The 15,724-nt window shown below is 39.9% G+C and overlaps 1 protein-coding gene across 2 annotated transcripts in view; it reads right to left on the reverse strand.

The window, feature by feature from the left end:
• Positions 1 to 14,010, reverse strand: part of DMTF1 (cyclin D binding myb like transcription factor 1) — a 29,072-nt gene extending 15,062 nt beyond the window's left edge. The window contains exons 1-7 of one of the 2 annotated variants that reach the window (XM_074538767.1): positions 13,721 to 14,010; positions 6,978 to 7,094; positions 6,362 to 6,481; positions 5,332 to 5,426; positions 4,471 to 4,585; positions 2,259 to 2,335; positions 686 to 843 (exon numbers count right to left, since the gene is read on the reverse strand). In XM_074538767.1, the coding sequence (XP_074394868.1) occupies positions 686 to 843; positions 2,259 to 2,335; positions 4,471 to 4,585; positions 5,332 to 5,426; positions 6,362 to 6,481; positions 6,978 to 7,094; positions 13,721 to 14,003 (965 nt within the window). In that variant the 5' untranslated portion in view covers positions 14,004 to 14,010. The remainder of the gene's footprint in view (positions 1 to 685; positions 844 to 2,258; positions 2,336 to 4,470; positions 4,586 to 5,331; positions 5,427 to 6,361; positions 6,482 to 6,977; positions 7,095 to 13,720) is intronic. The other variant, XM_074538765.1, reaches the window with a different exon arrangement.
• Between the last annotated feature and the right edge of the window lie 1,714 nt (positions 14,011 to 15,724).

The following is a 15,724-nucleotide window of genomic DNA, read 5'->3' on the forward strand; positions in this document are numbered from 1 at the left end:
CAATCTGACTGAATATTCAGAAGAATGGGAGGAACAAATGTAATTTTCTACATTAGTGCATTTCTAAGGTTAACTGGTAAAGGATTCCTCTCATTTGTCAGAAAAATTCCTCATTCTCTGTGATCTTACTCCTATGAACAGAATTAGAATTTTCTGCATTAGTCTTTCAAATAAATAGCTTCTTCCTTACAGTCCCACTTCACCATCACCATAAAGCTGACTTTCTATCAAAAGAGTGTATCAGCACTGAGAAGATATTTTTAATTTTCAACTACCTTCAAAAACAAAAATTTAAAATCCTTTCTGGATAGCACCAGATCATGCTTTAAAAAATGCAAGCAAGGGCATAAGGGGTGAAGATCAATTACTTCCAGGTCACAGCCCTAGAAAAAGTTATATCTCAGCAGATCCATCCCTGTGTCCAAGTCCTGTCATCATATCAGAATCTGTTATTCACCTTTGTTTTGGGTTGTTTGTTTGTCTGTTCTTTAAAGCTGTCATTGAAGACCATCAACAGAACACAACTATTGCCAAGGATGATCTATCAGAATTGAGCAGAGGTGACATATTAGCAAGATCTAGGTCTGTTTGGCTACATTTTTCTGTCTCACATAGACAATGTCAAGCATAAATACATGACCCTAGTCATACCAATAAAACCATGCAGCATTAGAGGGTTTCATACTTTCCAACATGGTTTCTGTCATCATACATGCGAAGAACTCTTCTATAGACAGCAAAGAGAGGCCGATTCAGACCCCAAGCTATTGTCCTGTAGAAATCTTTTCTTTCATCTTTTGACATTTCAAATATAATTTCAGTGGCATCTTTTATTCCACGGGCCTAGAACAAAGCATTTAAAAAAAAACAAACAAAAACAAAAACCACAAACAAAACACCTTAGATAAAAGTCTCCTAGGAATCAAGAAGTAGAACACAAGAACTGAAGCCATTATGCAACTTTCTGTGTATCACAAATACTACAGTCCAAAAGTAAAACTGAGTATTTATGGATTAGCTCCCCCTCAAATACAAACCCTTGAACACTAGGTTTTGTGGTTTTGGTTTTTTCACTTTGGAGTCCAGGGAGACACAGAAATTCTAACACCTATCCACATATAATAAAAAAAATAATTGTCCAATGTGTATTTTAAGATCACAAATTGAACCATCATATAGAACATGAGGAATATGTACTGTGGTGGAATGAGTCTGGGGCCATCCAAGGGAAGGCTGTCAAACAGTGCTATATTGATTTATTACATAATTTTAGCTATTCCTTATGCAAAAGTGATTTCTTTCAATTAAACTACTCCTCTTGTTCTGATGGAAACTCAAATAAATTCAATACAAAAACACTGCAAAGCAGTATAACAGTAAAGCTTAACTTCAGCTTAAACTAAGAATCACTATATTTCAATCACTCAAAGCAGTACAAGAAAGCAGATACATGGGAAAAGAATGAATCAAATGATTTATCAGTAACTCAGAAAAGTTATTTAGCTAGCTTAAAAAAGCTTCACTGGATTTAAAACATAGTATTACCCATGAATGATTTTGTGGCAGAAACTCTAATAGGTGTGTGGGCAGACACACTCTCTTCAACTAATACTGTGGATTTTTATCCCAATGAACACTAAATTCAGGGCTTTTTTTTAAACCACAAGTGAAGGATGGTGAAATTATAATATCCAGGCTATATATTCTCAGCTGCAAGGGCTCAGCTCAAATATTCTCAGCTGCAAGCCTACCACAAATATGATTTATGGGCAATTATCACCATCAGTGTATTCACCACATGCCCATTTTCACTGAACTCTGACCCCAGTAATTTAAGGGGAAGAAAGCAGACACAGGCATCCTGCTAGTATAGTACACAATCACAGACTTGGCACCAAGGATGTCTGGAAGTTGTATTCAGTGCTCAGTAAGGAAACTGCTAATGCAATTTTTTTCATTTTTATGAGTCCTCAATGTATAGTCAGAGAAAGAGATTTAACCATGTAAAATGTCATGTCAGGATGCTCAAAACAGGCTATGTCCAGTACAAAAATGAAAAGCAATGTCACATACATTAAATCACTTAAATCCTGTCTATGAAGAAATTTTTCTTATGTATTTCAAATGAGTGATGACCATTCCTACAACAAACCAATCCAAATCAGTTATTGAGTATTCTGGGAAGTATTAAAGAAAGTTGGTTTCTAGCAGGAACTGCATCACCACATTAATGTGCAGGGAACATACTCTAAGCATACCTTTAAGTAACGTTCAATGTTACTCATCAAAATGTCAATTTCTTCCTTTGACCACATCCCTTGCTTCCACTTATGGCCTGAAAATAGAAATGACAACTAATTACTGAAATAAAGGCCAAAAACCAGCAAGAACAGAAGTATCTGAAAACACAACCCATGCTGCAATTAACAAGGAAAAGAATAATTTTAGGTATTAAAATATAACTAGCATTAATTTTAAGCAGATGTTATTTCATAACTGACAGTAACATTCAAGTAATATTTAAATAATGTGAGTCAGACCCTTCTTCAAAAACATCCCATTTTTAAAAACAGAACTGAACTCCTCTATAAGCTGTCAAGTCACATTTTCAGCCTTTCTCTTCAGCTGCAACTAGAAAATTTCTGCCTTTAAACTGACAGCTGAAATTTCCACGCACTCACAATGAGTCCAGAAGCTGGAACTTAAAATACAACTGAGAAGATTACCTGAGGAATTGGCAGCAATGTGGGATTCTCTTGCATGCCTTAACACTGCTGAACATGAGAGCACTGCCACCTACTGTGAGTGCTTTTCATAGAGGTAAGGGCTCCATTAAGCCTCTTTTTGACAAGCTGGTCCCCATCTCTTTCCTTCTTTTTGCATTGGGAGTAATGCTCAGGGGTCACAGCCAACATAAAACCTTGTGGTGGGTCTTTTACTTCCCCAAATAAAAGTGGTAAGCCAATAGAAACAATGTTTCTTTCTCTGTCTGTGCCTTTAGTAACTACAATGCCAGCTAAGCTTTAAAAGCAAATCCAACCAACTTTATTCAGAGAGAAAAATTCAAACCTGAAGTCTATCAATAAAACATTAAAATATTCCTACTTTAGATTATCCTTTTTTCCCCTTATGGTCATACAATGCTTTTAATTGAGCTTCTGCTGGTGTGACCCAGTTTACATATTGGTGTGTGCTGGCTATCTGCCCACCTCTGCTCAGAAAAATCAGGGTACTTCCTTCTCAGCCTGCTAATTACCAGAGCTGAGAGACAGAGCACACCAAAGAGAGTGTCTACTCAAATCCAATTATAATGAAAAGTACAGGCATTATTACTAATTCCATTGGAACTGGTGAGAGAGTACTCTTTCCCTGTGTCCCATAGCTTCAATCCCTTCTTCCACAGTTACAGAGACAGAAAAATAAAGTATTCCAGTAACTGTGATTCACACAGGTCCAAGCCTCTGAACTGACTTAATGGGACACTGCTACTCCTTACTTTTAATACCAAACTATTTCAGGAAAGGACAGATATTCTGCATTTCACATGTTTGCATATTCAAAGTCAAGATTATCATAACTGCCCACAGGTCCGAGAAAAAGCATTATTAGGTGGAAACTGCTATAAAGTGATGAGCTCAGGCAATACATGCTAAACTCTGAGCTACTGTAAAAGATGACACACACTGGCATTCCCCCACTGCTATCTCTGTGACAAACCACAGAGCTTACAAGAAAAGTTCAGCCAGTAAAAATTCTCAAATATTTTTCTTGGCATATTTTACTAGAAATACCTTCCTCAAGTTATGAATGTCTTAACTGGAGTCACCAGATTGAGTGCCCTCCTTTGACTGGCTGACAAGGTTTCTAACAAAAAGAGGGGGTTGCTTTGAATTGATTGAAAAAAATATTTTCCTCTAGAAAAAGTAGAAGTCAAAGTAAGAAAAACAGCAGAGGGGCTGAGGAAACCAGAGAGACAGCACGTCTTCATTAGACACTAAGTTTTTTCTCTAGGTTTAGAAAGCCACTTCCCCTGTGGGCAGGAAAGAAAAAAGACAAAATCTCTTGAGTTCAGCAACTGCTACAGGATTGCACAGATATATTTGGAAGGGGAGGAATGCCCAGTGGGGTGGAAGTTTTAGGAGTAGCAGAGATTATGTCATGAGGTCCTGATCAGCAGGAGCCGTCTTCTTCTGAAGCAGAACTGAGTATGGATTGTTTATTTTCTTGGTGTCCCCCAGTTGTGCTGCAGCACCCCACCCCTGACAAGGCAAACACAACTTTCTGCCCAATGTGGGCTGACACACAGCACCACAGCCCTTCTCTACTCTGGCCACCACTGTCACCACTGCAGGCAAGGCCATCTCCAAAAAGCCAGACCAGAGACTACTTTATGCAACTTGCAAAATATTGAGACATTTGGAATAATTTACCTTCCTACAGCACGGGAGAACTGCATTTGAAATACCCTACCTTTATTGGTTAGAGAATCCTTATCCTCTTTGGTTGTGAACCAGGCTTGACTAACAGCTGATACTTCTTCATTGCCCATTGGGGAGATTTCATCCAACTGCTCATTCTGAAGAATCTTGAAAAGACCAATGTGAAATGATACAGTCAGATATTGAGTTGTTTATATCACTTTGCAATTCACATGGAGACATAGTTTGAAGGAAAATGCAATCAGCACACCTCATCACCTTGCTGACTGTTCAAAAGTGTCATGTCTTAGATATGGCACTGGAACTACCACCTTTCTTAAAACATCTGAGTAAGATTTAGCATTTAATATACAGATGTTGTGAGAATTAATTAGGTAACATTCTTCATCTTGTTTCATGTACACTAAGTAAGAAGAGTCTCTTCTGTGGTGGAAATAGGCCTATATCCCAATCTTTAATCTAGAACTTTTAAACATGCTATACCCACAAAGAAAACTGCATCTAACTGTTAGGACCGGTGACAAGACAAAGACTATTTGAGCATGTTATAAAGCTTAATTTATAATCAAAGAATGACAGAAATAACAGATAAACTTGTCTTCTATGCAGATCACAACAGAGCACATAACTACCAGTGGAGTGCCACCTCTATTACTCTTTGCAGTACTGCCCTTTGGGCAGTAACTTCAGACTGCAAATAACCTCTCTCATACATAAAATTATTCAGTTGTCCTTTTACAGACCAGCACTTTTACAAACAAGATCCCTGCTCACATACATTCATTTCAAAGAGTCTTATTCATTTAGTAAGCATTTCTGATACTTGTTTCTCTTTTCATATCAATTTAAATAAAAGCATACATCAAGTAGGTAAATTGAAATTTTATTGTACCTGAATCTGAGTAACAGTTCCTTCATTAATCTCATCTTCAGCTACCTCAGCGGTAGCAGTCATGGTCACCTCAAAGCTCTGGTCATTTTCTGAAACTTCAGAATGGGTAAGTTAGTTGGATACTTAACTCTTGAAGCTTTTTTTTACACATCCTACAAATATTATAAATTGCTACCTTTGAAGTGAAAATTTTGAAGAGTCTTATTTGGTAATTCTTTGTTGACACAGTAAATTCTAAATGATTCTCAACTGATTATCACCTAAAATGATTATCAACTGCTTCTCTTCGTAAAATTTAAATATGGATTTAGAAACCTTCAGTTTTATGCTTGACTACAACTATGACCTAATGTGAAACAGAAACAAAATGTGTTTGATGCAAAAATTTCAAACTGTATTAATATTTCTTTTCCAGCCCTACCTCCACCAGTATTTTCCAATTAAGGGACAAATCTTTGGCTGCACACATTTTCCCCAGTCCTCCTCCAAATTCAACATGAGAATGCCTTTACTTCTAAGGAATTTCCACCTACTTCCACCAAATTAACAGGCACTTCAAGTACTGTAAATTGGTATTTTAACTAGATCTGGATTTGCCTCCCTTTGGAGCATTATATTAAACTTTCTAATATTCAATCAACTTCTAGAAGACTAATTCATCCTATATTCTTTACATCAATCTCTTTTACACACACCTCAATATTACAAAACACTGAAATACTAACTGTACCGTCTGATCATTAAAAAAAACCCCAAATTTCTTTGTAGGAGAGCATCCAGTTGCTAATTTACTTATCCTTCATTTTATTCAGTGCACCTACAGGTCTCTAAACTACTTTAACACAGGCTTATTTTGCCAGAACTAACTGCTGCAAAACTATCCAAGGCTGAAAAAAATACAATACTCAAATATATGAATAAAATTTGGAAGAAAAACACCCCATGCAAAATACTCAACTGTGACTCAAGAGTCCACTTTTAATCTTTACCAACAGATATATTTGGTACAGGAGTACATAAAAGAACTTACTTGGAACTGCAACAACAGAAATGCATGGAGTAGAATCATCAAGGCTTTGATCATCCTCTGATAAGCAAAGCCTCTTGTGTGGAGGTTCAGAGCTGTCTTCAGAGTCTACTTCATCAGCTTCTAACAACAAAAACACACCCAGGTTACTTCCTGTAAGCTAAGGAGCCTTGGACAGAGTTCTCCTAAAAAGTTGGCCAAAGCAAACAGTAGAAGCAAATGTGACAAGCTGGTTCAGTGCTTTGCTGCTGCTCAGGAACCTCATCTAAGTTATGGGCAACAGCAGTCCCCATGCTTTCTTCAACATGCATTTTCTTTGAAAATTCCATCCACAGTCTGTCAAACATTAATCAGTCCACAAAAATTTGGGTATGTGCTTGGTTCTAAGAATCTGTTTCAACTGAAATAAATCAGCAGCTGTATCTTTGTTGGGCACACACAGACAGTTTTGGGATTTACACCTAATTCAACACTTTAGCATTCTTTAAACTAAAGCAGAACAACTCTTGTACAGTAAGCTGCACCTGAGTAGCTCACAGAATTTGTGGGCAGGGATGTATGGTGGTTGGATCAATCAAAACAAAGAAGAAAAAAAATACTATGTAAAACAGTTCTATACCATTTTGAGGGCAATGAAGAATTAGGTTCCCTTCAGTATCCTGAGTCAAAGTCACAGAGTTCACGGTTTCTACTGTCACTGTGTCAGACTCTTCTTCAACTGTGCTCATACTCAAACCTGAAAGAGCAACACACAGATTTTACCCTTCTGCAGCTGGACTCCACCTGGACCCCAGTGCTGCTTCCATGCCCCACAGACAGCACAAAATCCCACAGGGAATGAGCCTGATCTTTCACATGACAAAGCCACAATTTCAGATATTCACCTATCTTTACTTTCCTGCACGTAAATATTCCACAGGGTAAAACCAGATAGCTTTAAAGTAACTTTCCCAGTTAAAAATAGTACCTAAACTCCTTATTAGGAGGATTTGCAGTCTACTGATTTCTTTTTTTTTTCAAATACAAACCTAGGCTATTACTTTTTCAGCATTTCTAAACACTTCACATCTGAAGATTTTTGTCCAGTATTTGTTCCACTGTTAATTTAATAATTCTGCTATTATAGAACTGAAAGCTAGTGAGGACTGACAAATATTTTTCTAGTGTCCTATTTAGTCACAGCTGCCCTATTTATAGACTGCCAACTTGCAAAGTTTTATTCTCCTTCCATGTATATAACTAAATGTGAAACTTGCATTTTTATCTTCAGCATTTAAACAATAAGAGCTGCAGAAAAATTGTTTGCAAGAAATCACCAGTACAAAAAGCAACTCAGAGAATAAGTAATCCAGGATAAGCCATATACATTGAAGTCACAGAATTCGGGCAATATAAAGTGTCTCTGATAATTTCATTTCCACTATAAAAGTACTGCAATGAAACACAAAGTTTCTAAGAAATTCTATGTAAACCACCAGCAGTAATTCTGAAATAAAACAAAAACTCCACAATAAAAGTTTTATCCAAATACAGAGATGCAACTTTTGCTGCTGCAGAAATGAAATCACATCTAAAATATCCAGAAGCTTTACAAAGATGTCATCAGTTTTAAGCCTGCTTTTGTTGACTTTGGCAGAGATTTGTAAAAAGAAAATATAATCTATTTCTCCTTTAACTGCTCAGTGCTTTTTCTGTGTTTACTCATATGTCAACAAACACAAAAAATTACTTTTAACTTTTATTTTGAAGCCAAAATATTGTTAAAAATATCTGGCTATAGATTTAGAGAAAAGAAATCACAAATACATTACACATTTTCCATGTACTATGCAGGGATAGTTATATATTCACATGTAAGTGGAATTTACAACCTGGATTTCAAATTCTCAGTATAATGTTAACATTACTGCATCAGCAGGAGATTATTTGATTTTTAATCAGAAAACATGTTCTTCAGTATTGAAGATCCCCAAGAGAAGTGTTATTCTAGAAAGATAAAACTACTGCCAGTCCTTCTAAAAAACTTCTCACCTCTGGAGCTCGTTGAAGATTTGGCACATGGTTAAGCACACACAGTCACTGATTCCTCAAATGAAGTGATATTACCCTTCTGAACATGTAAAAAATTTCAAATACCACTGACATTTTAAATCAGAGGGTTCTCAAACTTACTTTCACATCTACCATCAACAGTTCCTTGCCACATGCAAGTGTAGGAGGGAGTAACTTCCTTGGGATTCATCTGCTGCTGAGTTTTACAGCCTGTGCTCTATCCTTCCCTAGAAGCTGCTGTTTGCTGGTTGTAATACTGATTTTAGGAGCCCAATCAAGCATCCTTAATGCTAAAACCTGAAGGAAGACATCCAAAGTGTTACAGCTAAATTAGCAGACTGTAACTTTTTCAACCCAGTTTTAAGTTATTAACTTAGCTTTTGGAGAGTGAACAAACTGGGCCAAAACAAACAGATTCTCTTTTTCATGTTCATATGTATTTTCTAAGTTTTACTAGAGGGACTGGTGTAGTAAAAATTCCTGAAGTTACTGGAAATGAGGTGGAGGATTCTTCCTTAATTTATGTCAACTACCTGTCACAACATTTATTTTTCTACAATCACTTGAAAGCATCAATTTTCATCATTTTAGAGGCCTGAAAGACATGAGATTTATAAGACACATTACAACACTCTATTACTTCACCTACAGCTGTTGCAGAACAGAATTGCAGAATGTGGAAATGAGATTTATAACTCATTACAAGCAGTGGAAATTATAGCACCATCCACAGCAGAAGACAGAGCAGACCATTCCTTCTTTTTTATTTGAAGACTGATGAAAATTGAGTACAGGCACAGCAACGCTGTGTCATTCTTTCAGCAGTTACTCAGGACTTGATGAAAATCAATCTGTATATTTAGAGGATTTGGAGACCAAATAAAAAACACAGGGTAATTAATCCCTTTACATTGCTTGCCTTGCTGGTTTGCAAGTTAGGAGGGGACAGGACACAGCATAAAAGGGATCCATCCATCCAAATATGGCATTCCAGGGAGGGGAAGGAAGCTACACCCAGGATCAGGAGCTGCTACCCTGGCACTTCCATGCAGAGCTGTAACAGGATTTAGGAGACAGTGGCTGGGGCAGCACATCTGAGAGCATCACTGACTCCTCTGATCAAATCACATCTGCAGCTCTCAGCTCCAGCTCCCCAAACTGCAGAGCAATTTGTGACAGCAACACTGGGCACTGCTCTTTGTTCAAGGACCTGTGACTTCCCAAGAATTGGGGATTCCTGGATGGAGGATGGGTTCATAACTCCTCGATTTCCCAAAAATGGTTTATGCCACCTGTAAGTGCAGGCCCCCCAAAAAAATTAATGATGCTCTGTGTAAGATACTCATGATTTAGTGCATCCTAAGTTTTCTGAGTAAAGGTAATAACCTTTACCAAGCCTTGATAAAAACTTTAAAAGAGCCATGTTCTTGATTCCCATCAACTTTAATGTATATGACCTTGGACCACAATTGAACACTGAGTAGAAAGAACATGAGGAATGAAGCCAAAGTCAAATATATATTTTGGACACTATTTTTTATTCATTAGGTCATACAAATACAAGAAAACTGAAAGAAAAAACAACCAACAAACCAACCAACCAACCAAGTTCTTCCAGGCTACATTTACCCCAGGACAGGGGCACCAACCCATTAATACATGAATGAGTGACCAAAATCAGGAATAACTGTGGTGGTTCTTTTGACTGAATAGGTAACAACCCCCAGATGTTACAAACCTCATTGTTTTGCACTTAAACAATGCTGTAGCTACCAGGTACTCTGGGCATGCATCAGAAATAACACATCCACAGGGAGCTCAGTGCCAAAGCCCAGGGCCTTCTCCTGATCCTGGCTGCAGGACACCCTCAGTCCATCCCAGCACAGAAGCTGGAGCTGTGGTGAGCAATGCCAGACCACAGCAGAGGCTTTGGGATGTGCCACATGAATTCTGCTCACACCTGCACACCCACACATCTGCTCCTGCAAAAGCCAAATGCAAAGTAAATGACAGCCATGGTTTATTAATTAGTGAGAATTAGGAGCTGAGTAGTCTCATCACCTCCAAAATATCACCTTCTTTTCACAAGTTGGCTAGGTGTGCTTTTGAGAATGCAAACAAGTTTTATTTTAAACAAAAGGCTTCCTTGAATTTTAAATTAACAACCCAAGGTTTTTCTTTAATCCTTGATTCACACACATTCTTTACAGAGGTGCCAATCCATCACTAATATTTCATTTACTGAAGGAGGGTGTTAGCTTTTAGGAAAGAGAACAGTGTTGGACAGACATGCACCAAAAGTGTGGGTGCCATAATCCATAATGAAATAGCACTTTTGAAATCAATGTCACTTCAATAAGCATTTTTTGTCTTATTGGAATTCTGTGTATTGACCAAATTCAACACTTTTCAGAGTAGTATTACAATTTCAAACAGGTTTCAACATGCAGCCAAAGAAGTGGGAAACTATTTTGTCTACAACTCATTTAATACAGATTTCCAATACAAGTTTTCCACTAAAGCCAGATAATAGAGCTGTTCTTATTTATCTGGGAAGCATGCAGCAGAATTATGGCAGAAAAAAACTCCTACAAAGCTGATTTTACATCAAACTGAAAAAAAAAAAGTAGTAATATCCTAATACAAAATTCCTTTAATTCTATATAACCCTCATCAGACAGATGGACTCAATTATTCTGTGGGCTGTAAAAATTAAGCACTTCTAAGAAATAGTAGTTTTACTCTTGCAGACAGAATTCTGTCATTGCCCCTAGTTATTAGCTGAATGGTATGTCTCGTCTGTAGTGGACTGTTGTAAATCTTAAAATTTCTATAGTAAATTGAATTAAAGGCTGTGTTCTCTGAATAGGGCAATAAGTATGTTTCACTAAGTCCTGTAAAAAGCAAAAATTGAAGATTATTAAGAGAGGCTTCCAGTTACTGTGGCATTTAACTGGAACAATCCCATGGAACACACTGGGATTTGTTCAAGAGTGACACTAAGGAAACAAAGTCATTACAGGACTTCATATTTTAGGATGCCTGAATGTTTAGTGTATTCCAGACCAAGTCAGTACTTCCAGTAAATTATGAGGAACTTTCACTATTAAACTAGTGCCAGTGCTGTTTGCTAATATACAACAAAAACCCCCAACTTTACTCCAGACCAAATTCAAAATTCCACCAGGAAGAAAATTTTCTCAAACAGCTGCCAACAATGGATACAAAAAGGAACCAAACTGGGCAGAAATCAATCACAAGGACCCAGGCACCCAAGTCTGGGGCATACAAGGATTTATTAATCTGTATCAGCATGAGATTACAGTCCTGTAGATACAGTTGCATCCCACTCATCAGTGGTGTTTAGAGAAGTAGGCCATCACTGAAACAGAATATATGGGAGACACAATGGGACAAAGTGTTCTCATTTGCATTGATCCAAATCTGGCAGAACTCCATTAGTTTTAGCCTGTCCATTGAAAGTTTAATAAAAAGCACTGAGCATGCTTTAAATGTCACACAGGGGAAAAAAACAACACAAAACAAAATAAAACCTATGTCCTAGCTCTTTCAAAAGAAGTAACACAGAAAGTTTCAAGTTTTCTTTTTCAGGAATTGGCTCTTGGGCACAAGGTTATAGCTATGGACAGAAATCTTCCTATGTACTAAAATTCTTTTCCCTTTATGTAAATTCAGTTCCATGCTAAGCATTTCATTAACTTCTTCACCTTCATAAAAAATGGGTAGAATTTCAGCATGCAAGAAAAATAAGTAAAATTACTCTAACTATAAGACTGATAAGCAAAGAGAAGTCTTTCTTGCTTTCTGATGGACAGATAAGCACAGAAATGATGCTCAAAAAAGGGAGAACATGCAAAACACAGCAGAGAAATCTTTGTCTCTTATATGGCCGCTTTTTATAATTTTGTGTGGTTAAGACAAAAATCAGTATTTCTGGGCATTCTCCTTATGGAGTTATAATTAATACTCAATCTTTTCAGTAAGTCATAAAACATCACAAAGTTGTTTATTATTATAATCACGTGAAATGATGTAAATGAAAACCAGAACGAGATGTGTCCATCTCAATGCAAAAACCGCATCTCCTGGTTTTGCAAAGGAATTCTAACTATGCTGTCAAGAGGCCAACCTACATCTGTAGCCAGAGCAGTGCTGGCAAACAAAAAGCATTTTCTAGATTACTTCAACTAACAATGGCCAGGTGGGGCTGAACAGTGCAACTCTTTGTGAATGGATACATACAAATACTACAGCCAGCTGAAGAGTAGCTGGTGCAAATGTAATACACTTCACCATGCCCAAGGGCACAATCAATAATAAAGAGACCTGAAAAAAAGAAGAAAAAACAGAAAAGAAAGTGTGTGTGTGTGTGGGGAAATAGGCTTTTCCAATCGGAATCCTTTATTTGGCAGAACAGAGCATGGCTCTAGTGCACAAAATCCTGGTACCGCCCTAAGATGAAACCCCTGATCTTGGCAGAGTCGAACACTTCAGACTCCACTTGCCCTAAGCAACCTCAAATCACAACTCTCAATGGAGAAAAAACCAAAAAAAAAACAAAAAAAAAAGAGTTTATGAAACAAAACAGATAACACCCACAAGCTCAGGGTACCCCAAGCGGAGACCCAGCGGGAGGAAATGGAGAAATTCAAATGCGATCGTGCGATCGTGCAGGTTGGCCTCTTATTAGAGACATCCAGGTATGGGGGAGGGAGTTAAAACCACAAACAACAACGACAATTAAAAAATAATAAAACACAATAAACAAAACAAACGCGCTGGTGGCCGCCCCTTGCCCTGCCCTCCCAAGGGAACCGGGTTTGGTCATTTCCAGGGCCGGTCCGTCCGTCCGCTTCCCAATTTCGCTGCGCGGAGCAGCAGCAGCTCCCCGGGCAGGCGGGAGCCACGGCCTAGCGCCAGCCCCGGGCTCTCCCAGAGGAGCACCGGCGGGAGGCAGCGGCCCTGCCCCTGCCCCGGCACTGCCCCCGGGGCGGCGGCTCCGGACCCGCCTCAGCCCCCGCTGCCCCGCGGCCGCCAGCGCCGCCATTTGGCCCCGGGCGGCCGCCGCCATTTTCCCGTGCCCTCGGCGGGCGGCGGCGCTGGACGGCCCCGCCGCGGGCTCCGCTGCCCGCCCGGCCCTGTCCGCCCGCACGGCAGCCCGGGCCGAGCGCGCCGAGCCGCGGGGCCGCACACGACCGCTCCCCGCCCCGTCCCCTCCCCTCCGCCCGCGGCCGCCGCCGCTGCCCGGAGCTCCCGGCCCTGCGATCCCGCAGGGCCCCGCGCACTTACTTCCTGTTTTGGGTCCGGGCACTTGAGAAACCAGGATGGAGACTCCCAAGTACCAGGATGGAGGCGCCGGGCGGCGGCGGGCGGCGAGCGGGGGAGGCGGAGGCGGCGGCGGGGAGAGGCGCTGCGAGCCCGCCGGAAGGGCCCGCGTCCGCCCGCCCGGCGCTTCCGCCCGCCCGCCCGGCGCCACAAAGCGCACGGAGCCGGCCCGCAGCGCCAGTGGCGCCAGAAAGCGCACGGAGCCTTCCCCGCCTCGCTGAGGGCCCGGGGATGGAGCCCTGAGCATCCACACGGGATGGATGGGGTTGGGAATGGCCTCTGCGAGCATCGGACCCGACCTACAGCCCAATGCCGCCCTGGCAACCAGACCGTGCCACCCAGTGCCACATCCAGACCTTAACTCCAGCGACGGTGACTGTGAAAAACGCCAATCGCTTGTTTTTAAAATTTTAAAATTTTAATAGTAATAAAACGGTTATAAAAATAGTAATATAATTAGAGTAATAAAATTTTTGGACAATTTGAATTAGGACAATATGAGACGATAGAAACAAAGAGTTACGGACAGTCCGGTACCTTTTTCTGAGCAGCATAAGCCCTAAAAAGGACACCCATTAAGAGAGGATTAATCCTTAAAAACAATAACCTGTTGCATATTCATACACCTCATACATGATGCATAATTTCCATTCAAACGCAGGATTCTGTCTGGTCAGTGTCAGCCTCTTCCTCTTAATCCTAACAGCGTTGTTCTGCCTGAGCAAGGTGGAAGAAGTTTATTTCTTTTGATAAGAGAGCAATAAATTATTTATCACTGAAATATTTACGTGTCCCGTGGCTGCTATCTTGCTGAGAGTCCTTTCTACAAAAAAGTATCTTACATTGCATAGTTTCTATTTTAACATTTTGTTATAACCTAAAACTATATTTAACACACTACTGAAGAGAATTAATACAGCATTACTTTCTAACACAACACATATAATATTAATTTTAATATTTGTGAAAAGCCAATCATAAAATACATGCATTTTTCACAACGTTATGTTATAACCTAAAACTATACTTAACACACTACTGAAGAGAATTAATACAGCATGACTTTCTAACATAATAAGAATAATATTAATATTTGCGAAAAGCCAATCATACGATAGGCATTTATCACAGTGACTCCACCACTTCCCTGGGCAACCCATTCCAATATTTAATCAATGGATGTCAATCAATATCTAATTAGTGGCCACACATATGATGAGGGCTCTGGAGCATCTCTCATATGAGGAGAGACTGTGTGAAGTGGGCTTTTTAATCTGGAGAGGACTGGAAGGAAACCTCAATGTGTATAAATATCTCAAAGGTGGGTGCTAAGAGGATGGTGCCAGACATTTTTTGGTGATGCCTAGCAGCAGGATAAAGAGTAGTGGCCATAAACTCAAACACAGAAAGTTTCACCTCAACATGAGGAACTAGTTCTTTAGATAGAGTGGGGTAGAGCACTGGAACAGGCTGCCTGGGGAAGTGGAGGAATCTTCTCTGGAGGCATTCCAAACCCACCTGGATTCCTGTGGAAGCTGCTCTGGGTGACCCTGCCTTGGCAGGAGGGGTTGGACTGGATGGTCTCCAGAAATCCCTTTGAATCCTAACCATTCTGTGACTCTGTGGTCACTTTCCATTTCCCTCCTGCCCAACAACCTCACAAAACCAAACCATATTAATCAAAAATTATCCATAAAGCCAAGAATAAACAAGCTTGTAGTGGTGCCCAGCTTGTGGTGCTTGCTGCCCTGTGGAATGGGTGCCTGTAGGTGCCATGATCCTTGGCAGACAAGCTGAGTCCCTCACAGAAAAACTGGGCACATAAGGGCAAGAGGGTGCCTGGCATCCCCTGCCTGCAATTTTTTGTCTAAAAATCTAATTGCACTTCTACCACTTCTACCTTTTTAGCCACTTCCCTTATATGTGACCTCCAGTTGTGTCCTCCCCAAACTTTGGGAGCTTTAAAAA

The sequence above is a fragment of the Zonotrichia albicollis genome, chromosome 4 (assembly GCF_047830755.1).
Source record: "Zonotrichia albicollis isolate bZonAlb1 chromosome 4, bZonAlb1.hap1, whole genome shotgun sequence".
NCBI classification, from domain to species: domain Eukaryota; kingdom Metazoa; phylum Chordata; class Aves; order Passeriformes; family Passerellidae; genus Zonotrichia; species Zonotrichia albicollis.